Genomic DNA, 26,783 nt, shown 5'->3' with positions numbered 1-26,783 from the left:
ACTTACTAAAGTCATAACCCCGGTTGGAATATCTTAGAGTTAATATAATATTCTGTCCTTTTGTAATTATGCATATTAATTTTTGCGTGGTAAAAATCCTCATGTATTGCAAATAACATGACTTTGAAGGTAGGAAAGCAGTGGCTTAGTAGTAATTCATACTCATTTCAATGATGAAAAAGAAATTGAGTATAGTCATCTTCATTAATTACATATATTAAAGGAGCTTTATAAACTGTAAACTATATGAAAGTAAGATATTCTTAGTAAAATCTTTGTCACCATTTTGACCCATTTATTGTCCATTTTAAATACTGCCTATCACATATGTGTTTTATAGAATAAACCTATAATTAGATTAGAATTCACTTTTAGAAAATATTTAGCATCCGGAGTGGGTGATTATATATACAACATGTCTCATAATCTCTCCCAATATTATATTGCTTTGCTTCCTTTGTACTTTATTACCTCTAGTTGTCCAATGTATTCTAATTTTCTTACCCTATTGTATCACTGTTTTGTAAAATTTAGGGGCCAGGTCAAGTCTTTATACATGATCTTAATGGTCTCAGTGGGTAGATGGTTTCAGGTAAGCATACTTGAGGATAACCGGGAGTTAATGGTTGTATTCTAATAATAGTTAAAAGTACACATTAACAGTTCATTGTTATTTAGACCTCTGAGATGCATGTTTTGTTTAAATGGGTGCAAATGCCATCCAGATGCTTATAAAAGTATTTATTGGTAATAGAATGGCCAATGAAAGTACATGGTTAGGTAGTGATGTCATGGTGTTATTTAATATTTTATCCTAGAACAGTGTGCAAGAATCTTCATAGTGATCCACGTGTTTTCCACCACAGTTGTCCTATATGGCCCCCTTTGATCTACATGCTTCTTTTTAGCTGAATGCTGGTAAACGTCCTTTCTGACAGCCCCCTTTGCTCTTGCCTGCCATTATCTGCTGAAGTTCAGAAACCAGAGCATCACTTCAAACAGGAGAGTTAGGGAGTAGCCAGTCAGAAGAGATTCCGGAGGCATGCAAAGTTCTGGTATAATCATTCAAAGATGTTTGGGTAGGGGATGGGGGTGGTAGAGTTATATGTGAATACAGAGAGCTGTGGGGGTTGGCCTCTGGTCACTGGTAAATAAGTGAAGTCAGGTGCCAGAGAGTCTAGACACAGTGATTTCAGTCATGGGTCTTTGGTATCTGATACTCAATATGGGACTTGTCTGATTGAACACTATTGCCTCTTCATCGCACAGACTGAAGTCCTTTTAGTGCTTTTCTGGTAAATTAGTAAAAGATGACAATGGACATAGTTAAAACAGAACAAATCTAGTTTTAATATTTTCTAGTTGTCAGCAATTACACTTACTTTTGAAGTGCCATCATAACAATCAAATTAAAGACATACTCTTTCATGTGGAGTTTGAACTAAACTATTGCTTTTTTAAATTTGAAAGCTTTAATTAAATTTGAAATGTTTATCTCTCTTATTATGAAAAACTAATTCTATATCATTATGCATTCCATTTATATTTAGTCCTAATTTAGCTCGATATGGGGAATGGGAGTTGAGTAAGTTTTTAAGCCATGCATTATTTTCTAAAAATCTAGTTTCTGATTGTTTATTTCTAGGTAGAATTTAATATGGAAATTACTTCAAAGAAAATTTACCTTCTAAAATAATGACCTGTAGCCCTGTGTTTAAGGCTAATTTTCATATCACAAAGGTTGATTTGAAGTAAATACTTTTTGTTAGCAATAAATACTTTGCTTGAAACATTGCTTCAATGTAACCAATTCTCAAGATTGAAAAAAATCTATGGTAGGTATTTAATTACAGTTTAGAAAACATAGCAATTAATTAGAGGATTGTCACCTACATTTTTGGTAATTTGTAATTTAATTTTTATTGGCAATTTTATTTGTAATTTAATTTTAATTGGGCAGATAGGTAGTGAAATCTGTTAAATATATATCCAGTAAATTAAGATTATTTTACTTTTGCCCTTGAATCTTTTTTTATTCTGTGGCATTATTAAGTATTAATGATTCTTACCCAGAGATGCCATCAGTGGTAATATTTGTGGTTAAAGATCTGCCGTCAGGGGGAGCATATGATACATGCCAGCCATTCACCTGCTACAGTAATTTTCAGCATACAGATCAGTGTATTTGCTTAGAATTATACCTAACAATTTGAGTGGTATTGTGTTTTTTATTTAATTTAATTTAACCAAATTTAATTTTGGTTTTCAGCTGTTCATTGCTAACACATAGAAATGTGATTGATTTTTGTATATTGACCACATATCATTTTTGACATGCAGAAGTCATCTTGAACTAACAGTAATCAAAACAATATTTAACAGAAAGAGGTCTAAAATAAATAAATATTTATTATTCGCTGTGTTGGATTCATGAAGGCATGTTGTTCTAAAAAGGTATTGCCCTGAGATAAAACATAAGAAGTTTTTATATTATAAATTTTAGGAATAACTTCTATTTGTTGTTAACAATTTGGGCTGAGAGAAAACTCTGTTTATATACTATACACTAAGTTAATTTGCTGATTTGACAATAATCGAAGACTAGCTTCTCCAAAACATAGCATAAAATTTATTCATTTGTTTTTTATTATAGCAGCTATCTCTCACCATGACAAATCTAGATTACTGCTAAATGGCATAGGTAGCCTACCTTTTCCTTCTTACCTTTTTGTCTGCTGTTTTTCAGACCCTCCTTCTTTTTCTCTTATCACTAAAAATGTTTTTTTCTCATTTTATACCCATGCCCAAGTGACTGGATTTAGCCTGCAGCTTCACTTTTCAACCATATATGCCAGTTGCTAAAATTGTACCTCCAGTCCAGACATTTCTTCCAAACTCAGGCCTGTGTTTATGACTTCCTACTGAATACCTGCACCAGACTATCACATAAGCAGCTTAAACTCAACATATCTAAAACCAAAATTACTATCTTTCCTTTTAAAGTTTTTTTCTACCCTAGTTTCTCCTTTTCAGTAGATGTTGGCATCCCCATGTATGTCATTTCTCAGTGCATAAATCTGAAAGTCATCTTTGACTCCTCCTCTCCTTTAACCATAACATCTAGTCAGTTACTACATTCCATTTTGGTTCTCTTTTCTAAATATATGTCTAATCAATCCTTTTATCTCTACCTAGTTCAGACACCCATCTTCTCACTTGGACTTTTCCTCTAGCATCCTACATGGTTCCCCATATTTTCTTGCAATTTTATTCTATTTTCTACACTGGCTAAATCTTTTTGAGACACAAATTTTATCCTGACACTTTCCTATTTAGAAACTTATAGCAGCTTCCCATTATCCTTAGCATGAAGGCCAAAATCTTTAACATGCACTTCAAGACCCTGCATGATCTGGTTTTTACAAACTTCTAATCTCTTAAAACTGTTGTTTCCCTTTCACCAACAATGCTTGCTTGCTTTTAATTCTTCAAAGAGTACTGTTTTTTCCTGCATTGTGACCTTTGCATAAGCTATTTTCTTTGCTTGGAATGCTCTGCTTCTAAACAATATGTTTAATTATTTAAGGACAGATGTTTTATCTAATATTTCTCTTATATTCTCCACTAGTAAATTAATTAAATATTAGAATTTAATTAATTAATTAATTAAATATTAGAAGTTAATATTTAATGCTGAGCATCTAAGAGTTCATTAACTGTTTATTCATCTAGTTGTTGAACAGTGAACGCCTGCCAGTTTTATGTGTTGAAATGTAAATAATTATATTATGCCCAATGTACAATCTAAGATAAGACATTATGATAAAAATATTACTTCTGTGTTTGGTTTTTTGTTTTTGCTTCTTGAGTAAAATGTGCCCTGTGCTTCTTGCTAGTTAATGAAGATGCTGTTTGAATGTTCAGATGAACGAATTGACTTGGAACTCATTTCTTTCTGCATTAATCTTGCTGCTAACAAAAGAAATGTACAGCTTATCTGTGAAGGTCAGTGCCTTTGGGTGTAGGTAACTTTTTTAGCATATGGTATTCGGCATATGATGGAAAATAGATATAAGGAATTAAGAATTATAATGATTATGTAAGTCCTGTTTTCAAATAATTTCTTCATTATAGCTATAATCCTTAAAGGTCAGATATAATATTCTTACGTCATAAATGCAGACACTTAACCTTTTGCTAACATTTTACAAACCATGGTGAATTAGCCTTAATTGAAATTTGATTTTTAAAACATTTTCTAGATAAAATGAAAGTTTTTCTTTGCAAAGCAATCTATTATAAGGTAATAAAATACAAATGTATTAGATTATTTCTGTAATATCTTTGTAGAATAGCCTGTCATACATTACGATGTTTCAGTCTTCCCAATAGTTTTTGCCTTATTTGAAAACTAGTATGTGTTTGTTATAAAAAGCACAAATGAGCAAAAAGGAAAAGATTTAAATCTTTATTCCTACCATCCACAGATAATCATAGGTAAGATTTTAGTGTAATACTTCTGCATATTTTTAAATAAAAATGTGATTGTCTATATATCATGGTACATTCTTTTAAAATTAGTAATATCTTGAAATAATATTTTATGTGATTAAATGTTTTTATAAAGCATATTTGTTAATAACTGCAAAATTGGCTATTAAACAATTTTGCCATAGTTTACTTCACTATTATGGATATAGTTCATTGCCACTTATTTTCTGTTACAAACAGTGCTATAGTAATTACCCATTCTCTGAATCTTTACACATTTTTATTTTTATATTGTTAGGATAAATTCCCAGAAGTACAATTTTTCTGAGTCAAAAGTATTTTTGTTTTTAACATTTGTAGTAGATATTATAGACACAAAAGAGCTCATACGGTATGATTCTATTTATATGAAGTTCTATATCAGGCAAAATTTATATATGTTTAAAAATGAGACAGGGAAGAGGAAAAGTGATTATATCTGGGAAACAGGATTGACTGGGAAGGGGCACAAGTGAACTTTCTGGAGGGAATGAAAATACTATGTATGTTGATACATGGTATGGGTTGCATCTAAATTAATCAAATTTTACCCTTAAGAGTTATGCATTTTACTAGATGTAAATTGTTGTGGCTTTTTTGAGAACTAAACAAAAAATTATCAAACTTAAGTTAACCTTAATTTTATTGGGAGACTTCTGTTTTAGGAAATGGGCTGAAGATGCTCATGAAGAGGGCTCTGAAGTTTAAGGATCCATTGCTGATGAAAATGATTAGAAACATTTCTCAGCATGATGGACCAACTAAAAATCTGTTTATTGTAAGTATCATTTTGGCTTTCTATTAAAATAGACTGGGAATTGAAATTGCTACATTTGGAAATACAGCTCTTACTGGGGTCTTGTCAAATATTAACTTATAATCCAAATTGCTCTTATGTTATCAACTTCTTTGTTAGTTTAGCACCTAGAAATCTCAACCTACGTTTCAATGTTGTTTTTGTTTTGTGACCCTTACCCCTAATGCCTCCACCCCACTACAGTCTTCTTGTCTTAAACCATTTCACCATAGGCTTCTTTAGCAGTTTAGCTCAAGGTTATTAAAACAAGAAAATCACATTTGATATTGACTTTTACTTTCAATGAGTTAAATTGTTAGATTCCTGTGGGTTATTAGATTAAATAAAAAATAATTTAAATTTATATTAAAATTATGTTTTATTCAGGATTATGTTGGGGACCTTGCAGCCCAGATCTCTAATGATGAAGAAGAGGAGTTTGTGATTGAATGTTTGGGAACTCTTGCAAACTTGACCATTCCAGACTTAGACTGGGAATTGGTTCTTAAAGAATATAAGTTGGTTCCATACCTCAAGGATAAATTAAAACCAGGTTTGTGCTAAGTATTTCACTTTTGCATAATCGCTAAGTTATTTCTTTCTGTTATGGATAAGGCTGCTAGAGCAGTATTGTGTGACTATTGTATTATTATGTTAGGAAAAGCCATTTCTTCTCACAGCTCTCTTCTCCCAGAAAGGTAGTCACTGGATCTCCTCTTACATATATGTTCTCTTTTTCCTAAAAGTGTGTTTTCTTAGTGTTAGTTTCTATTTCCTATTCTACCTTTCTTGTGGTCTTTTGGTAATTTTTTTATTCTGTCTCTTTAAAAGTACCAAATACTATCCTACTACATACACATACACATGCACAAAGGTCTTTGAGGCATTCAAATGAGTCTTTTATTTTCTGTATCTATGTCGTCATTCAGTTGCACTCTCAAAGGCTTATCTCCACTTTTCTACTGACCGCTGCCCCCACTATCACAAACTGTCATCAGCAAACATGGAAATTTGGAAAAAGGACAAATTTATAGCATATCGAGGATTCATATGACTTGATTTAATAGCTTTCGGTATCCTTTCTGTGTATTTACATTTTGATACTCTAAATGAATTTGGATCAGGACATTTCAGTGAAAACTTTCTATGGTTTGACTTCACTAGGTGCTGCAGAAGATGATCTTGTTTTAGAAGTGGTTATAATGATTGGAACTGTATCCATGGATGACTCTTGTGCTGCATTGCTAGCCAAATCTGGCATAATCCCTGCACTCATTGAATTGCTAAATGGTAAATAACCTTAATTTATTTTTATGTTAATGTCTAGACAGCTTATTGATTTAAATATTTAAATATAAAATGCAGAGTCTGTAATCGGTTTTTCTCATTACATTAATTGTTTTATAGCAACTTACATAATCAAGAAAAATGAATTAAATATACTGCTAACTGGGATTGGATAGAGTAATATCAAAGATCTTGAGCTTTCAAAGTTAAGAATGTTGCTATAAAGCAATTTAGGACCAATTTTACAGAAGTACTCTCCTCACCAACCTTGAACAACCAATATAGTAGTCACAACTTAATCAAGGGGAATACATTCCAAGACCCCCAGCAGATGCCTGAAACTACAGATACTACCAGACCCTATATATACTGTTTTTTTCTAAACATACCAATGATAAAGTTTAATTTATAAATTAGGCACAGTAAGAGATTAACAACCATAATTAATAATAAAACAGAAAAATTATAACAATGTGCTTATCATCACTACTCTTATACTTTGGAGCCATTATTAAATGAAATAACGGTTACTTGAATATAAGCATTGCAATACTGTGCTAGTTGACCTGTTAACTGAGATGGCTACTAAGGGACTAATGGGCGGGTGGCATGTACATCCTGGATACACTGGACAAAGGGATGATTCATGTCTTGGATGGGATGGAGTCGAACAGTGGGAAATTACATCACACTATTCAGAATTGCACATAATTTAAAACTTATGAATTATTTCTAGGATTTTTCATTTAATATTTTTGACCATGGTTGACTACAGTTAACTAAAACCATGGAAAGAAAAACCACATATAAGGGAGGACCACTGTATTATATCACTTCTTTTTGTTTCTTTGTTTTTGTTTTGATTTTTTGAGACATAGTTTTGCTCTTGTTGCCCAGGCTGGAGTGCAATGGCATGATCTCGGGTCACCGCAACCTCCGCCTCCTGGGTTCAAGTGATTCTCCTGCCTCAGCCTCCCAAGTAGCTGGGATTACAGGCATGTGCCACCACACCCAGCTAATTTTGTATTTTTAGTAGAAACAGGGTTTCTCCATGTTGGTCAGGCTGGTCTTGAACTCCCGACCTCAGGTGATCTGCCCACCTCGGCCTCCCAAAGCGTGGAGATTACAGGCCTGAGCCACTGTGCCTGGCTATATCACTTCTTTCTGTTGAGATTTGTGTTGGTTTGAATTGGATCTCTTCTCTTGTGCAAATCTTATTTTTTAAAACTTGATTTCTAAGTTGGAAGATTCATTTGGAAGCTGATTCTAAACATCATATTCCCTTCTAGATCTGAATTTAATGTCCTCTGAACTTTCTTAGTTGATGAAAATGTTCTATGTATGTGGTGTCCAACACATGTAGCTGTAGAACACTTGAAATGTGGCTGTCACAACTGATAACCTGAATTTTTGAATTAATTTAATTAGCTGCAGTGGTTTATGGCTACAATATTTGACATTGTAGGCCTAGAGTTTTCCCCTTGCATTTATATTGCTCTTAAGGGGCAGGGCTCATTCTTCTCCATATTGCATACAAAATTTATCTGAATCTTATTAGGGCCAAGTTCTCTAGGATCTTACACATCATAACTAGCCAATAGTATAGAAGTTAAAAATGCTAATATGAGATCCCTGAAGAAGATATTCTCATCTCAGTTCATCTTGTACTAGGCATAATATATATGCATTTTGTATTAATTTTAATAGATTTTAGAATATGTAATAACATACATAAATTGTAAGTATAGCTCAGTGTATTTTCAGTGTAAGCATACCCATGTTATTATCACTCATGTAAGAAAATAAAGCATTACCAGTACCTTAGAAGTGCCTCATCTCCCTCCTCTCAGTCATTACCACCTCATTCAAAGTGGTTAGTATGAAACAAAAGATAGTTTCTTTTGTCACCACTAGATTACTTTTGCTTGGTTTTGAACTTGAATATATAAGTGGAATCTAGTTTATTTTGATCTACCTTATATTTGTGACATTAATCTATGTTGTATACAAAAGTTTGTACGTTTTCATTGTTGTATATAATATTTTATTATATAAACATACCACCATGTATCGTTTCTACTATTGATGGATAGTAGGGTTAGGTTTTTGTGGGGAGGAGGACTATTATAAATAATGCTCCTATGAACATTTTGAAACCTTTGATTTGGTGAACATATGTACTCATTTCCATTAGGTTCACATGTAGGAGTAGAATGGCTGGGTCACAGAGTTTGTATATGTTTGGCCTCAGTAAACTGGGCCAATCTGTAGTTGTGCCGGTTTTCATTCTTACCAGTAATGTAAGAGAGCTGCAATTTTTCCACATCACCTCCAATACTGGGCATTGTCAGTCCTTTCATTTGTAGCCATCATACTGGTATTTCGTTGTGATTTTAATTTGTATTTCCCTAATGACTAATGAAGTTGATCACCTGTTTATGTTTATTGATTATTTAGGGATAACCAATAAAAAGATGTGCCTATTTAAGCCTCTTGTTCATTTTTCTCTTTTGAGTTTTTTTTTAGTTTAATTGGTAAATTCCTTAATATAATTCATTTTAATAGGTCATCTAGAGATAATGCCCCGTATTTGAAGTATTCCTTCCCAAAATTTTAGCATATTTGTATTTACTTTGGTACACTCTTCTCACAGTCAGAAGTTTTCAGATCAGAAATAATTAAAAGAAAGACTAAGTAGTTGGCAGGTGAAAGTAAAGACACGTAGTTGACAGAGGGAGAATGAAGATTTTGTGGAGAGCTGAAGAAAGTTGAAGCAAAATGACCTGCATCCTGGAATTGCTGTCCCATAGTGATTATAATCAAGAGAGCTAAGATATTCATAAAGTGATCTGACACAGCCAGCTCAGTGTTTTACTATGTTTTGGTGTTCTCTGACATGAGATTATCACAGGCAGAGGCTTTATAATATGCTTTTTAAGAAATATACAGATTTTCAAGATTAAAACCATTGGTATTAAGTGAGGGAATACTGTATACCAAGATAGTAATTAATAGTGAGAAATTTAGCCCAATTCGTTTGGGAGAGTAGTTAGTGAGGGAGATCATTTGGGACAAATTGAACTTTAAGGGACCCACAATTTATTCTATACAACTGGTTTGATACTCTGTTGACCTAAAACTCTGTTTCTAAAATGTCATTGAACTTTTAGCAAGAGTTGATAGCAAACTATACTATTAAATCTAATTTCATAATCATTACTTAAGGTTAGATTTCTATAAGCGATTATACTTTTTCCATTACATATTAATCAGTGGACATCAGCTGTTATGTAAATTACTCTTTGTATGATATTAAAGATTTATTAATTAGCCTTTATGATTATGTAACTTTTTTATTATAATTAATTAGATGGAAACTAAATTACTTATTATTTCATGCAATCTGTAAAGTTTAATTTTGTGAACATTATTCAACAAAAGGAAATACCTTTTTATAATAGTTCAATTTCTACCAAAAACTTAGAGTTTAGAAGGTATGATAATTTTTAAGAATTATTTTTTTCCTGCGAAGTCAACATTATAAAGACAAAATAGAAATCAGGTTTATTTTACAAATTAGAATTCTTTAAAGAATTCTTATAATGAATAAAACAAGTGGTGATAACTGTTACCATTTTACATTAGGAACATAGAAGTTAGTTTAATCCATTTCTGGTTACTTGTCTCCTTATCACTTTTAGTTTTTCTCATTCTGTATTATTCCCCTCAATTATTTTAAATTTGGTATATAAACATAGTATTCTTTATTTGGATTTTTTGTTTATTTACAGCTCAACAGGAAGATGATGAATTTGTGTGTCAGATAATTTATGTCTTCTACCAGATGGTTTTCCACCAAGCCACAAGAGACGTCATAATCAAGGAAACACGTATCCTTTCAGTGTTTACCGTAGATAACAATATTTCACATATTCAGAAAAGATGCATTTTTGAGTTTCTTTTTTTTTTGCAAATGTTGAAATATAGAAAACACTAAGTTTTGAGATAAATTTACAAGATAACCTATTTTCCCTGGAAGCTGTTGACCCCAAATCAGTATATAGGTAGAATATAAAGAGAACAATTTTATTAACTCGTCAGGTTGTGATTCCTAAGAAACTTAACAAACATATCAGAACTTTCTTCTCCATTAACATACCTTAAGCATCAGAGGTTCCTAGGACTATCCTTGGTTCTTTTCTAATCTTACCTTATTTACTCTACTTGGGAAACCACATCTATTTCCGTGAGTTCAGCTACCAACTATATGCTAACTATTTAATCTTCATAACCCCTATCTTGAGCCCCAGGCATTTGTTGCTAACTGCCACTTGGATACCTTCCATCTACCTAAAGGGGCATAGCATGTTGTAGCCTAAAGAGCATTGTAAATCAAATAGCCCTAATTTTAATTACCTTTTGCTACTTACTAAGCTGCAGGACCTTGGAAAAGTTACTTAACCTCTCTAGGATACAATCATGTACCTAAAAAATGCCCGTAACATTAATATTAAAATAAAAAGACCTCCTACCTTGTAGAATTGTTGTAAGTACTAATGGATTTAAATTGCCTATAATAGTTCCCAATACACAGAGGTACTTAGTACCTGGTAGTTTGTCATTCTTGCATCCAAAGGGTACTCAATATTGGTAACATCCTCTCCTGATAAGTAAAACAGTCCTGCCATCTGCATTCATTGTGAATAACAACATTGTCATCTACACAGCCTCTTAAGCTGAAAATTTTGGTATCTGCTAACTCTTTTACTACATATAATTAAACATTCATTTATTCACATATTTCTCAAGCTTTGACCATCTAAACAGATACTGGCTTATGTGTTAGATATATAAGAAAGTCCTTGACCTCAAGGGGTTTATAGTTTAGTTGGAGAGATAGACAAGTATAATATACAAGAAATATAAAATTATAATCCAGTGTGATTGGCCAGGCACAGTGGCTCATGCCTGTAATCCCAGCACTTTGGGAACCTGAGGTGGGAGCATCACTTGAGCTCAGGTGTTTGAGACCAGCCTGGGCAACATAGTGAGGCCTCATCTCTACTAAAAATAAAAAGATAAAAAATGAGCTGGGCATGGTGATGCATGCCTGTAGTCCCAGCTGCTCGGGACACCGAAGCAGTGATTATCAAGTGAGCACAAGAGGTCAAGGCTGCAGTGAGCTATGATTGTGCCACTGCATTCCAGCCTGGGTGGCAGAAGGAGACCCTATCTCAAAAAAAATTAAAAATTCTGGAACCATATAGAGTTTCCAAGAGTCAAGTCTGATAAATAACAAGTCTAATTTGAGAAATGTTAATATGGGCTATCGAAATACAAATACGATTCTGTCTAACAGCTAACAGTACAGAAAGTAATAAATATTTTTAATATGGTTTATAAACTGACTTTCCCAAAAACATAAACTCCAAATACGCTTTTGAACAGTGTTAAAATAATTGGAATAAATTCGTTTTTCCCCAGCTTTGTTCCATGGAACATAAGTATTAACAGCTGCTTAATGAAAAAAAAAAGTTCTCTGATAGTAAATAAGTTTGGGAAACACTGAGTTAAAGTTAACAAGTTTTCTTGCTACAGAGTCTTCTTGGAACCTTTAATATGCTTTTTTGGGTTGAGAGTCTCTGAAGGTGTATTTTATGTGTAGAATTACTTAAAATTTACATAACTATAGAAGCCACTACAGAAAATAGTAAAATGAAAATGTAGTTTGTCTAGGTAACTTCTTTGAAATACCACCCCATTTACAGGTCATCTCATAGGGTTTTTTGTGAGGACTAAAAAGTGAAGTATTTAAAGTACCTACTAAGTACCTGTACACAGTGAATAACTGTTACTGCCTCTGTTTTGGGATGTCTGTTTAAAATGTACACTTAGTACCTTATTATCAAAGCCCACAGAATTAAGAGAATTCCTATTTGACCTTTCTTTTCAGTGTAACTTTCTTTGCATTTTCCCCCAAGTTTAATTTTTGTTTTATGTCACTGAATCTGGAGTCAATACTTTTTGAATAGTTGTCCTAAAGATTATAGCATGTTGATAATGGTGCAACAGGGAGATAAAAGATCTGCTGAGTTAAAATTTTTATAAAAACTTTGTGTCTTAAAATTGGATAAAGATCACTGAAATGCTTTTCCAAAATACAAAACTCAGAAATGTTTTCTAAGCCAGGCATTGTGGTGCATGCCTATAGTCTCAGCTACCTGGGAGGCTGAGGTAGGAAGATGACTTGAGCCCGGGAATTTGAGGCTCTAGTGAGCTATGATCACGTCATTGCACTCCAGCCTGGATGACAGAACTAGGCTCTGTCTCTAAAAAAACAGCTGAAAAATAAAAAATAAATTTAAAAAATGTTTTGGAGTTGAAAAAACAGAATTTTTGTTGATGTCAATGGCATTTAAATCTGTCATGTTACAATGTATTACATATTAAAAATTATTGAAATATTTTATTTCACCATAACCTTTAGCATTTTATTGTGATTCTCCCTATGAATCCAATATGAGTATTTAAAATAAATCTATTAGACAATATTTTATTCCTTTTCTTATTTTTTGTTAGAAAGTTTGATCAATATTATTTGATATAATTTGAACAGAATACTTGATATATGAGATAGCTAGTGTAGACTTATTTTAGATAAATATATGATTTATATTCAGATATTTAAAATATTAAACTGACTCTCACCATGACTCAATCACGTAAGAATTGAGAACTAATGCTGACCTCAACAATTGCAGTATGGGAAATAAAATACAGTTGGCCCTCCTTATTTGGGGGTTCCTCATTTGCTGATTTAACCATCCATAGATTAAATTTATTCAAAAAAAGTTCTAATAGAGAATAGAAATGCAACAATAAAAAACAGAAAATACAGTATAACAACTATTTACATAGCATTTATATTTTAAGTATTGTAAGTAATCTAGGAAGGATTTAAAGTATTGGAAGGATGAGCATAGGCTGTATGCAGACACTACACCGTTTTATTTAAGAGACTTAAGCATCTGTGGATTTTGGCATCATTGGGGGATCCTAGAACCAGTCTCCCATGGCTGCTAAGGGAAGATTATAATCCACATTTGTCTAGATTATTTTAGATTCCCCTTGAGAATTTTTAAGATTTTTCAAATAATTTTTATTCTCACAAAACCATGTGAAGTATGTAGAATAGATATTATTTATTTATTCATTAAATAAAAATTTATTGAGTACCTGTTATGATCTAAAACCTGGGGATCTATGGTGAATATGATAGGCAAAGTCTTTGCCCTAATGGAACTTAACATTCCAATGGAGAAGAGAGGCAGTCAATACATATTTTTACAAAATGAGTTTCAGAATGCACAAATACATTATTCTATATCTTTTTTCTACATTTTAAATATATCTTTTTTATCCCTAAAAAAAAAAAATAGTAAGAACCACTATGCAATATAGCCACATAGCAAAACTGTACTTGGGTCCCCTAAACCTATTTTTAAAAAACAATTTAAATAGTAAGTAACACTAATGAGTTAAGTCATCACTTTGCCACTAGTCATGATACTGTTGATAAAATTTTTTGGGTGTAATCAGTGATACAAAGAATGGTATGTACTTGTGTACATGTGCTAGAGTTTCTTAGTAGAAATTTGTGGACTCTGTTTTCAAATTGTTTTAACTAAGACCAATTGATAGTATTGATGCGAGGTCACAACTTTTTTCTTCACTTCCTCTTTTAGATTCATCAGGGTTTCTTTATAATTTGAATTTGCTTTATTATCTCCCTTCTCTCTTACTTACTTGTAATTACACATCCCATTTTTTTTCCTTTGGGATGCAGACCTAAATTTCAACATTCATGTTCACCAAGTTCTAAAGGAGTATATGTTTCTATTTGACAGTCTAATATCCCCACTTCTATTTTCCATGTTATTTGCTATCCAATATGATAATTTCACTTCATTTTATAACCCTTTTGTAACATCTCAGAATTAATCACTATTTTAATTATTGCTTTTTAAATAACAGTGCTTATCTAAAGTTTACAGTATGTTGACCAATTTCCTTATTTACTGTCTCCTGAATTCCATTTCTCTATTCGAGTTGACTTTCTTTCATAATCAAGTATATGCTTTTATACTTAGTGAATATTATCTATGGATAATAAATGTCTTTATCTGAAAATAACTGTTATTTCTCTTTAATAATAATTCAACAGAATATAGACTTCTAGGTTGACAGTTATTTCCCCCAGCAATTTGAAGATGTTTTTTTCACTTTCCCTTGGACTGCCAATGAGAAGTCTGTAGTCAGTCTAATTATTGTTATCTGTGATAAAGTCAGAGGAAAATTTAATTTCCTTTTCCTTATAAATAACTTGGCCTTTTTTCCAGAAAGACCAAAGAAGTATTTTTTTTTTAATGTCAAGTTTTTTTTACTAGAATTTGACTTGGTATATCATCCTCTGCTGATTTTTCCAAGTATGCAAATATGCACCTTTTTTTAATTTCAGGAAAGTTTTCTTGAATTATAGTTTTTAGTATTTGTTTTGTTCTGTTACATTGGTTTTCTTCTTTGGGATTTGTATTGTGTTGGATCTTCTTAGTCTAATATCTGTCATTTTCTAATCTTTTTATCTCTTTTCACATTTTTATTTTAAAATTTATTCCTTTTGCATTCTGTTTCTCTTAGAATTTTATCTGTTGTGTCTATTTACTCTTATCTTAATTTTTATATATCCAAAATGATTACTTTTGTTTTTGGTTCTTTTCTGAATTATTTTCTTTCCCTTGGTTTTCTAATCCTGATTTGTGTTGTGAATATATATATATATATATACATACTTTTTTTTTAATTATTGTACTTCAGGTTTTAGGGTACATGTGCACAGTGTGCAGGTTTGTTACATATGTATCCATGTGCCATGATGGTTTCCTGCACCCATTAACTCATCATTTAGCATTAGGTATATCTCCTAATGCTGTCCCTCCCCCCTCCCCCCACCCCACAACAGTCCCCGGAGTGTGATGTTCCCCTTCCTGTGTCCATGAGTTCTCATTGTTCAATTCCCACCTATGAGTGAGAACATGCAGTGTTTGGTTTTTTGTCCTTGTGATAGTTTACTGATAATGGTGGTTTCCAGCTTCATCCATGTCCCTACAAAGGAGATGAACTCATCATTTTTTATGGCTGCATAGTATTCCATGGTGTATATGTGCCACATTTTCTTAATCCAGTCTATCATTGTTGGACATTTGGGTTGTTTCCAAGTCTTTGCTATTGTGAATAGTGCCACAATAAACATACATGTGCATGTGTCTTTATAGCAGCATGATTTATAGTCCTTTGGGTATATACCCAGTAATGGGATGGCTGGGTCAAATCGTATTTCTAGTTCTAGATCCATGAGGAATCGCCACACTGACTTCCACAGTGGTTTACAGTCCCACCAACAGTGTAAAAGTGTTCCTATTTCTCCACATCCTCTCCAGCACCTGTTGTTTCCTGACTTTTTAATGATGGCCATTCTAACTGGTGTGAGATGGTATCTCATTGTGGTTTTGATTTGCATTTCTCTGATGGGCAGTGATGATGAGCATTTTTTCATGTGTTTTTTGGCTGCATAAATGTCTTCTTTTGAGAAGTGTCTGTTCATGTCCTTTGCCCACTTGTTGATGGGGTTGTTTTTTTCTTGTAAATTTGTTTGAGTTCATTGTAGATTCTGGATATTAGCCCTTTCTCAGATGTGTAGGTTGCAAAAATTTTCTCCCATTCTGTAGGTTGCCAGTTCACTCTGATGGTAGTTTCTTTTGCTGTGCAGAAGCTCTTTAGTTTAATTAGATCTCATTTGTCAATTTTGGCTTTTGTTGCCATTGCTTTTGGTGTTTTAGACATGAAGTCCTTGCCCATGCCTATGTCCTGAATGGTATTGCCTAGGTTTTCTTCTAGGGTTTTTATGGTTTTAGGTCTAACATGTAAGTCTTTAATCCATCTTGAATTAATTTTTGTATAAGGTGTAAGGAAGGGATCCAGTTTCAGCTTTCTACATATGGCTAGCCAGTTTTCCCAGCACCATTTATTAAATAGGGAGTCCTTTCCCCATTGCTTGCTTTTGTCAGGTTTGTCAAAGATCAGATAGTTGTAGATATGCGGCATCATTTCTGAGGGCTCTGTTCTGTTCCATTGATCTATGTCTCTGTTGTGGTACCAGTACCATGCTGTTTTGGTTACTGTAGCCTTGTAGTATAGTTTGAAGTCAGGTAGCATGATGCCTCCGGCTTTGTTCTTTTGGCTTAGGATTGACTCAGCGATGCAGGCTCTTTTTTGGTTCCATATGAACTTTAAAGTAGTTTTTTCCAATTCTGTGAAGAAAGTCATTGGTAGCTTGATGGGGATGGCATTGAATCTATAAATTACCTTGGGCAGTATGGCCATTTTCACGATATTGATTCTTCCAACCCATGTGCATGGAATGTTCTTCCATTTGTTTGTGTCCTCTTTTATTTCATTGAGCAGTGGTTTGTAGTTCTCCTTGAAGAGGTCCTTCACATCCCTTGTAAGTTGGATTCCTAGGTATTTTATTCTCTTTGAAGCAATTGTGAATGGGAGTTCACTCATGATTTGGCTCTCTGTTTGTCTGTGATTGGTGTAGAAGAATGCTTGTGATTTTTATACATTGATTTTGTATCCTGAGACTTTGCTGAAGTTGCTAATCAGCTTAAGGAGATTTTGGGCTGAGACAATGGGGTTTTCTAGATATACAGTCATGTCATCTGCAAACAGGGACAATTTGACTTCCTCTTTTCCTAATTCTTTATTTCCTTCTCCTGCCTGATTGCCCTGGCCAGAACTTCCAGCACTATGTTGAATAGGAGTGGTGAGGGAGGGCATCCCTGTCTTGTGCCAGTTTTCAAAGGGAATGCTTCCAGTTTTTGCCCATTCAGTATGATATTGGCTATGGGTTTGTCATAGATAGCTCTTATTATTTTGAGATACGTCCCATCAATACCTAATTAATTGAGAGTTTTTAGCATGAAGGGTTGTTGAATTTTGTCAAAGGCCTTTTCTGCATCTATGAGATAATCATGTGATTTTTGTCTTTGGTTCTGTTTATATACTGGATTACATTTATTGATTTGTGTATGTTGAACCAGCCTTGCATCCCAGGGATGAAGCCCACTTGATCATGGTGTATAAGCTTTTTCATGTGCTGCTGGATTCGGTTTGCCAGTATTTTATTGAGGATTTTTGCATCAATGTTCATCAAGGATATTGGTCTGAAATTCTCTTTTTTGGTTATGTCTCTGCCAGGCTTTGGTATCAGGACGATGCTGGCCTCATAAAATGTGTTAGGGAGGATTCCCTCTTTTTCTATGGATTGGAATAGTTTCAGAAGGAATGGTACCAGTTCCTCCTTGTACCTCTGGTAGAATTCAGCTGTGAATCCATCAGGTCCTGGACTCTTTTTGGTTGGTAAGCTATTGATTATTGCCACAATTTCAGAACCTGTTATTGGTCTATTCAGAGATTCAACTTCTTCCTGGTTTAGTCTTGGGAGGGTGTATTTGTCCAGGAATTTATCCATTTCTTCTAGATTTTCTAGTTTATTTGCATAGAGGTGTTTGTAGTATTCTCTGATGGTAGATTGTATTTCTGTGGGATCGGTGGTGATATCCCCTTTTTCGTTTTTTATTGCATCTATTTGATTCTTCTCTCTTTTCTTCTTTATTAGTCTTGCTAGCGGTCCATCAATTTTGTTGATCTTTTCAAAAAACCAGCTCCTGGATTCATTAATTTTTTGAAGGGTTTTTTGTGTCTCTATTTCCTTCAGTTCTGCTCTGATTTTAGTTATTTCTAGCCTTCTGCTAGCTTTTGAATGTGTTTGCTCTTGCTTTTCTAGTTCTTTTAATTGTGATGTTAGGGTGTCAATTTTGGATCTTTCCTGCTTTCTCTTGTGGGCATTTAGTGCTATAAATTTCCCTCTACACACTGCTTTGAACGTGTCCCAGAGATTCTGGTATGTTGTGTCTTTGTTCTTGTTGGTTTTAAAGAACATATTTATTTCTGCCTTCATTTCATTATGTACCCAGTAGTCATTCAGGAGCAGGTTGTTCAGTTTCCATGTAGTTGAGCAGTTTTAAGTGAGTTTCTTATTCCTGAGTTCTAGTTTGATTACACTGAGGTCTGAGAGACAGTTTGTTATAATTTCTGTTCTTTTACATTTGCTGAGGAGAGCTTTACTTCCAACTATGTGGTCAATTTTGGAATAGGTGTGGTGTGGTGCTGAAAAAAAATGTATATTCTGTTGATTTGGGATGGAGAGTTCTGTAGATGTCTATTAGGTCCACTTTGTGCAGAGCTGAGTTCAATTCCTGGATATCCTTGTTAACTTTCTGTCTCGTTGATCTGTCTAATGTTGACAATGGGGTGTTAAAATCTCCCATTATTATTGTGTGGAAGTTTAAGTCCCTTTGTAGGTCACTCAGGACTTACTTTATGAATCTGGGTGCTCCTGTGTTGGGTGCATATATATTTAGGATAGTTAGCTCTTCTTGTTGAATTGATCCCTTTACCATCATGTAATGGCCTTCTTTGTCTCTCTTGATCTTTGTTGGCTTAAAGTCTATTTTATCAGAGACTAGGATTGCAACCCCTGCCTTTTTTTGTTTTCCATTTGCTTGATAGATCTTCCTCCATCCCTTTATTTTGAGTCTATGTGTGTCTCTGCACATGAGATGGGTTTCCTGAATACAGCACACTGATGGGTCTTGACTCCTTATCCAGTTTGCCAGTCTGTGTCTTTTAGTTGGAGCATTTAGCCCATTTACATTTAAAGTTAATATTGTTATATGTGAATATGATCCTGTCATTATGATGTTAGTTGGTTATTTTGCTTGTTAGTTGATGCAGTTTCTTCCTAGCCTCGATGGTCTTTACAATTTGGCATGTTTTTGCAGTGGCTGGTACCGGTTGTTCCTTTCCATGTTTAGTGCTTCCTTCAGGAGCTCTTTTAGGGCAGGCCTGGTGGTGACAAAATCACTCAGCGTTTGCTTGTCTGTAAGGTATTTTATTTCTCCTTCACTTATGAAGCTTAGTTTGGCTGGATATGAAATTCTGGGTGAAAATTCTTTTCTTTAAGAATGTTGAATATCGGCCCCGACTCTCTTCTGGCATGTAGAGTTTCTCCCGAGAGATCAGCTGTTAGTCTGATGGGCTTCCCTTTGTGGGTAACCCGACCTTTCTCTCTGGCTGCCCTTAACATTTTTTCCTTCATTTCAACTTTGGTGAATCTGACAATTATGTGTCTTGGAGTTGCTCTTCTCGAGGGGTATCTTTGTGGCGTTCTCTGTATTTCCTGAATCTGAATGTTGGCCTGCCTTGCTAGATTGGGGAAGTTCTCCTGGATAATATCTTGCAGAGTGTTTTCCAACTCGGTTCCATTCTCCCCAATCAGATGTAGGTTTGGTCTTTTCACATAGTCCCAAATTTCTTGGAGGCTTTGTTCGTTTCTTTTTATTCTTTTTTCTCTAAACTTCCCTTCTTGCTTCATTTCATTCATTTCATCTTCCATCACTGATACCCTTTCTTCCAGTAGATCGCATCACCTACCGAGGCTTCTTCAATCTTCGCGTAGTTCTTGAAACTTGGCTTTCAGCTCCATCAGCTCCTTTAAGCCCTTCTCTTCATTGGTTATTCCAGTTATCCATTCGTCTAATTTTTTTTCAAAGTTTTAACTTCTTTGCTGTTGTTTTGAATTTCCTCCCGTAGCTTGGAGTAGTTTGATCATCTGAAGCCCTCTTCTCTCAACTCGTCAAAGTCATTCTCCGTCCAGCTTTGTTCCATTGCTGGTGAGGAACTGCGTTCCTTTGGAGGAGGAGAGGTGCTCTGCTTTTTAGAGTTTCCAGTTTTTCTGCTCTGTTTTTTCCCCATCTTTGTGGTTTTATCTACTTTTGGTCTTTGATGATGGTGATACACATATGGGTTTTTGGTGTGGATGTCCTTTCTGTTTGTTAGTTTTCCTTCTACCAGACAGGACCCTCAGCTGCAGGTCTGTTGGAGTTTGCTAGAGGTCCACTCCAGACCGTTTGGCTGGGTGTCAGCAGTGGTGGCTGCAGAACAGCGGATTTTCGTGAGACCACAAATTCAGCTGTCTGATAGTTCCTCTGGAAGTTTTGTCTCAGAGGAATACCTGGTCGAGTGAGGTGTCAGTCTGTCCCTACTGGGGGTTGCCTCCCAGTTAGGCTGCTCGAGGGTGAGGGACCCACTTTAGGAGGCAGTCTGTCCGTTCTCAGATATCCAGCTGCTTGCTGAGAGAACCACTACTCTCTTCAAAGCTGTCAGACAGGGACATTTAAGTCTGCAGAGGTTCCTGCTGAATTTTTGTTTGTCTGTGCCCTGCCCCCAGAGGTGGAGCCTACAGAGCAGGCAGGCCTCCTTGAGCTGTGGTGGGCTCCACCCAATTCCAGCTTCTTGGCTGCTTTGTTTACCTAAGCAAGCCTGGGCAATGGCGGGCGCCCCTCCCCCAGCCTCGCTGCTGCCTTGCAGTTTGATCTCAGACTGCTGTGCTAGCAATCAGCGAGACTGTGTGGGCGTAGGACCCTCCAAGCCAGGTGCGGGACACCATCTCCTGGTGTGCCGTTTTCCAAGCCTGTTGGAAAAGCGCAGTATTAGTGTGGGACTGACCCGATTTTCCAGGTGCAGTCTGTTACCCCTTTCTTTGACTAGGAAAGGGAACTCCCTGACCCCTTGCGCTTCCCAAGTGAGGCAATGCCTCGCCCTGCTTTGGCTCGCGCACAGTGCGCTGCACTGACTGTCCTGCACCCACTGTTTGGCACTCCCTAGTGAGATGAACCCGGTACCTCAAACGGAAATGCAGAAATCACCCGTCTTCTGTGTTGCTCACGCTGGGAGCTGTAGACCAGAGCTGCTCCTATTCGGCCATCTTGGCTCCACCCTGTATACACTATTTTTTAAATTATTTTTATCTCTTTTGAAATATTAGGTTGCAGCTTTCTTTTATGTGAAAATGTTTTATCATGCCTTCTCTTTTCGACCATGAATCTCTCTTGTTAGTTTTGTTTGAAATTAGTTTTCCTGAATTTTTAGGAGAGCAGGATAGATCAAGAAGCATTTATAGCTGCACAACTGTAGAGTTTCCTCTTCATTTATGTTCATGATCCTCATGTATTCAGAAATGTGGTCTTGTACTTTCTGAGATTTACTGACTTTGTTTTCCTTACCCATTTTTATCTAGAGTTTTCTCTTTTTTATGTCCCCACTATCCCTCTTTTTCTAAACAAATGAAATAGTAAGTGTTTCTGGTCATCTTGTATTAATGATTTTATTTTAAAATTTGGGTTATATTTCTATTTAGAAAAATATGAGATTTTTCTAGTGTTATTGACTAGCCACAATATCAAATGTAGTTTGTATCTTTAACCATTTTTATTCAGAGGCTCCAGCATATCTCATAGACCTGATGCATGATAAGAATAATGAAATCCGAAAGGTCTGTGATAATACATTAGATATTATAGCGGTAAGTAATTATTTTTTCTACACAAAGTATAATTGACTTCATCTTGGGGGAAAAAGACACTGTAAACTTATTTAAACAATGCATTCAGTGTAAACCGAACTTTGTATTTTGGTAAGATTCAGGATATACAATGATAACTAAATTTACTTTTTAAACATTAGTAAGTTCTTTAGCTTTCAACTTTTAAGTCATCGGCTCCTTACTTAAAGATATTTTATAGGTATTCAGAGTTCTGATCTACATGTCATCACAGAGCCACTTGTTTTTCAGATAAATTATTGTATAGGAGCGGGGAGTTGGAAGACAGTTTCCGTCAAAACATTATCAATTTTGTGGTTTGGCCATTAAATTTTTTTAATAAATCAAATCTTGTATCAGCTATTTTTTTCAGTTAATTGATAGTTTTATTTTATACATACAGTTGTCCTTTAAGTTGCTTTGAAATGATGGGAAATACAAAAATCTTAATGTTATTCATAGTTTTGGAGGTTTTTAAAGGATACATGACTAGAGGGATATGATCAAAGAGATGATCTAAGTGTTGGGTTAGAAATTGTGAACCATGCAGACTTACTGCCAGCAATTTTGCTGCCTACCACAGTCTTCTGCCTGGATTTGGGCCTTGCACCAGGGCTGTACCAGATACTCGATTATTTTGAGTATTTCTTTATATATGGCATATACTGCTATGCACAACCAGGTTGCTTTCTTTTTCGAGCTGGATTTGGCTCACCTTTAGAAAGTTTATTGAATGTAGCCTACTCAGTAGTTTAAGAAGTTTAACTTTAGCTTTTTAAACAGATCAGAATAACATTTTTTTAAAAAATCAATAACTTAGTTGGAAATCCACTAAGTTGGATTTTCTGCTAGTGATGTAATCAGGAAACGACAATCACCATTAGGAACTTCACTGTCACTTTCTCACATTTTATTTCAGAAATTCATCTTAATTTGATATCATCTGTTTTTTGGATTTGACTAAGTATCTCATTACTGGTGTAGAACTAAATGGATACGTCGACATTTTAGCTTTGATTTCTAAGTCAGAATAGAGAAACTGTACATATTAAATCCCCATTCTACGAAGACATTTCACACATAGGTCACTGATCACAGGGCTTATGAATATAGAATATTTAATGTGCCTATAGAATAATTTCATGGCTCATGTACTATTTTCTAATTGATCACAGTGCCATTGTTGTATATAAAGTATATAGTATAAGAACAAGAAACTTCTTATAGTTCTATATGTGATTATCTTACTTGAAGCAACAAGGAAAGGAGAGAGTTGTCAGTCTGTTATGCATTACGTTTAGCATACTTTTTATCTGCCTTCTGTCTAAGAAAGGTAGCTAGAAGATAATAATGTTTAGATTCACATACTAAGTGTATGTGGTTTAGAATGTAAGTTGATAGTTCCCAAAGGCCAACTCAGCCTTCATCTAAAAATATTTTGTATAAAATACGAATGTATTTACTATAAAATAAAAATTTTATTTCAAATAATTTCTAAACTCTGAGCTTAGGTCTCTCATCTTAAAACTGGAGTCACCCCCAACCCTGTGTCTCTTTTCTCTTCTAGATACTGTCTTAGCTCTCCTTCTTTCTAGATCCAAAGTTTCCAAACAGTTGTCTATATTTTACTTCATTCATTTCTGCACTTTAAACCTATGAAAATTCTGGCTTCTGCTTCCATTGCTGCGTTGAAATGGTGCTCACTAAAAAGACCATCAAGGGAGAATGTGAAGTTTTTGTTCAGTTAGCATTAGTAATGGCTAAATAACAAACTTTTTAAATTATTAGAAACCTGCTTAGGAGATAAGTGGATGATCTCTTAAAATTCTTTTTACCTCTAGATAATGATTTCCTAGTATTCTCAGCATGACTGTATTCTATAATAATAAAAAATCCAAAAAATATATAGACAGAATGGGAATATTTGTAGCTTAAAGCAATTTACCTGTAAGAAAACAAACTTATCTGCCACTGAAGACAGACAGTGCAGAATAATACTAAGAAAAATTAGATGCCTTGAAAGCCTTGGGGAAATATACTTTCTGCAGTAAAGTACTTGTCCCCCAAATTATGCAAATATTATACTAGTGAAGATTTGTTTAATGTAGTTGGGCCCAAGCCCTCAACTGATGAATTGAAACAGATGTGCAGTGGCAGTACTCTGGATACCAAGGAGGATTACATCACTTGTTTACATGATACGGTCTCTGTGGCCTCATCAGCACATTGTCACCTGTGTGACTACATTACTTGTAGCTTGGGGAGGCAGGGAATGGTGTAGGTGCAAAGAGGAGCAGGGAGGTAAGGAGAGAGAAGCCTAGAGCTAGTTGGTCTTCCAAGGGAATTATAAGTCAGTTGACTATTGCCTTTTTCTCTTCCGTGAAGACAATCATGGGAATCATGAAGGGAAGAACATCACCTACCCCTCCGATCTAGAGAGCTTCTAAAAACTCTAATTAGATTCGTATCCTTCAGTACATCCTCAGCTTTGCGTGAAGTATTTGAGAACCTCAGAAATCCTCCCCTGATATTTCTGGTTTGTCAGACATTTAATGCATGTTTATTAAGCACCTATTATGTGCCAAACACTAAGACACTGAGAACACAAAACTCAACAATACAAAGTTCTTTGAATATAAAAATTTACAATCTAGACCCCAGAGAACACTGAAATACTATTCCCTAAACATGTGAACTGGCGTTCCAGAAGCAGTACTACTACATGGCCTATCACTAGATTGTTTGTACTAATGGCACACTGTATCTACAGGGTGTTTACAGGAAAAGGGATATAACCAGGTTCTCTGGTGAAAGACTGATTTCTATCATCTTTCTAGCCAGTGTATGATTTAGTAGTGACATAGGTTTGTGTCACTGAGATTTTGAATGGTACCTCTTCCTTTTTTAATAACTCTTAATTATGATCACGGGCAGATTGTTTTTATTTTAATAATCTGGAATTAATAGCAAGCTCTAATATTCTAAACTTGGAAAAGTAGGTGCTACCTTCATTCCAGACAGACAAAATTGTACTTAATAAGCCTGGTTTATTAAAATGAAAGAAACCAATATAGCTTTAAATGTAGCTTCTACGACACCCGTTGTTATGGTCTCTGCAGAGATAACCAAGGAAGCCTGTGTCAGAGAAAAGGTGGGCTTATTAATAATCTTGCCAGTAAGGGAGAGCACTTTAAGAAGTATCTTACAACATCTTGAAAAGAAGTTACAGAGAAGGTTTCATAGGGTTAGGGTTAGCATTAGAACTCAAGCTTTCAAGAGCAGGGCATGGGTAAATGCTGGTCACTTTTAATTGGCATGCAAGTTGGATGTGGGAGTAGTGATTTTCAAGTGAATTGTTGGCAGAAATTTCTAAAATTTTCTCTTTCCAGACCAAGCAGAACTGGTTCTTGCTTGTTTTGCAGTCTTGGTAAATTCTTTTATTTCTTAGTATAAGTTTGATTTTTATTTCTTAATCCCATATAGTCTAATTGGGTTTAATGAGATAAATTTAGTTAGTCCTCTTTTATAGTTCATTTTTATATTGCATAACAAAAGGCGGACATTTAGGATATTTTTCCAACTTGTTAGAATTTAAGCATATACACACATAATTTTATACATAAATGTGTGTGTTTCCTACCTGTTATTCATGTTACTTTATTTTTTTTAATTGGCAACATTTGGACTTAAAAGAATCCATGCATAGTATGAAAGAAAAAAATTATTTCTTACTTAAATAAATGTTATTTAGTTATTTCTTTTACTTTGTGGTCAAGACTAAAGGTCAACACTTGGGGCAGTCTTATTGAGAAATAGATAGTATGTGCATAAAAATCAACTTTATTATGTATGTTAAATTATATGTATGTCTATCGATATTATTGGGATAAATATTTTTAAGATATAAAAAGTATCTTGTTAGCAGCTACCACTGTAACTTTAATGAGCAACTAAATTACTCCAGACTTGCTTTAATTTAGTATGAAAAATTATATTAAATAAACCATATTACAGTCTCAATTAGGGGGCTGCCACATTAAAGGAAAAAGGAAAATCTGTTTTCCATCAGTTATGTTAGAACACAAAGCAGATCTATGTAGCTCTGTGTTATCCTATAGTGTGTTAATCAGATACAAGGTGTGACGGAAGCCAGTGACAAAGAGTTTTCCTGATAGTGAACAGGCTCTGATAATAGGCTAGTTAAGGCTTCATAATGTTTTGGTGGTTAACTAGTAAACAAAATGATGTAGGACTTCAAAAAGGATGGCACATTCCATGTAAAATCAAACCATCAGTCTTTCACGACACTTTAGAATTTATGGATACTGAGTGCTTAAAATCATAATGTCAGGAGCTAAGAAGAGAAGGAAATAAAAAACAAAGCATGTTTTTCTTTAAATACACAATAAACTCAAGTCTCAAAGCCAGGACACCAGGTTGTACTCCTTGTGAAAAGAAATATTTCAAAAACGAAGAAAAAACTATAATCCTAGAGTATTTCCACAAAGGCTTTGGATAGGTTTTGATGACATACCTTAGCTGTGATTCAGCTGTGACATCCCTGAATTCTCATAATTATTTTCTGATATGGGGCTGGGGGTAGAGGGG

At 34.6% G+C, this 26,783-nt stretch overlaps 1 protein-coding gene across 6 annotated transcripts in view; it reads left to right on the top strand.

The window, feature by feature from the left end:
• Nucleotides 1-26,783, top strand: part of KIFAP3 (kinesin associated protein 3) — a 175,365-nt gene that overhangs the window by 100,155 nt on the left and 48,427 nt on the right. For all 6 annotated transcript variants that reach the window (XM_063627208.1, XM_063627210.1, XM_063627209.1 and 3 more), the window contains 6 exons: nt 3,897-4,005; nt 5,196-5,308; nt 5,714-5,879; nt 6,491-6,616; nt 10,405-10,503; nt 22,072-22,157. In XM_063627208.1, the coding sequence (XP_063483278.1) occupies nt 3,897-4,005; nt 5,196-5,308; nt 5,714-5,879; nt 6,491-6,616; nt 10,405-10,503; nt 22,072-22,157 (699 nt within the window). The remainder of the gene's footprint in view (nt 1-3,896; nt 4,006-5,195; nt 5,309-5,713; nt 5,880-6,490; nt 6,617-10,404; nt 10,504-22,071; nt 22,158-26,783) is intronic.

The sequence above is a fragment of the Symphalangus syndactylus genome, chromosome 12, assembly GCF_028878055.3.
Source record: "Symphalangus syndactylus isolate Jambi chromosome 12, NHGRI_mSymSyn1-v2.1_pri, whole genome shotgun sequence".
Lineage (NCBI taxonomy): Eukaryota > Metazoa > Chordata > Mammalia > Primates > Hylobatidae > Symphalangus > Symphalangus syndactylus.
The sequence above is the reverse complement of the archived record's forward strand: the minus strand, read 5'-3'. Positions and strand labels throughout refer to the sequence as shown.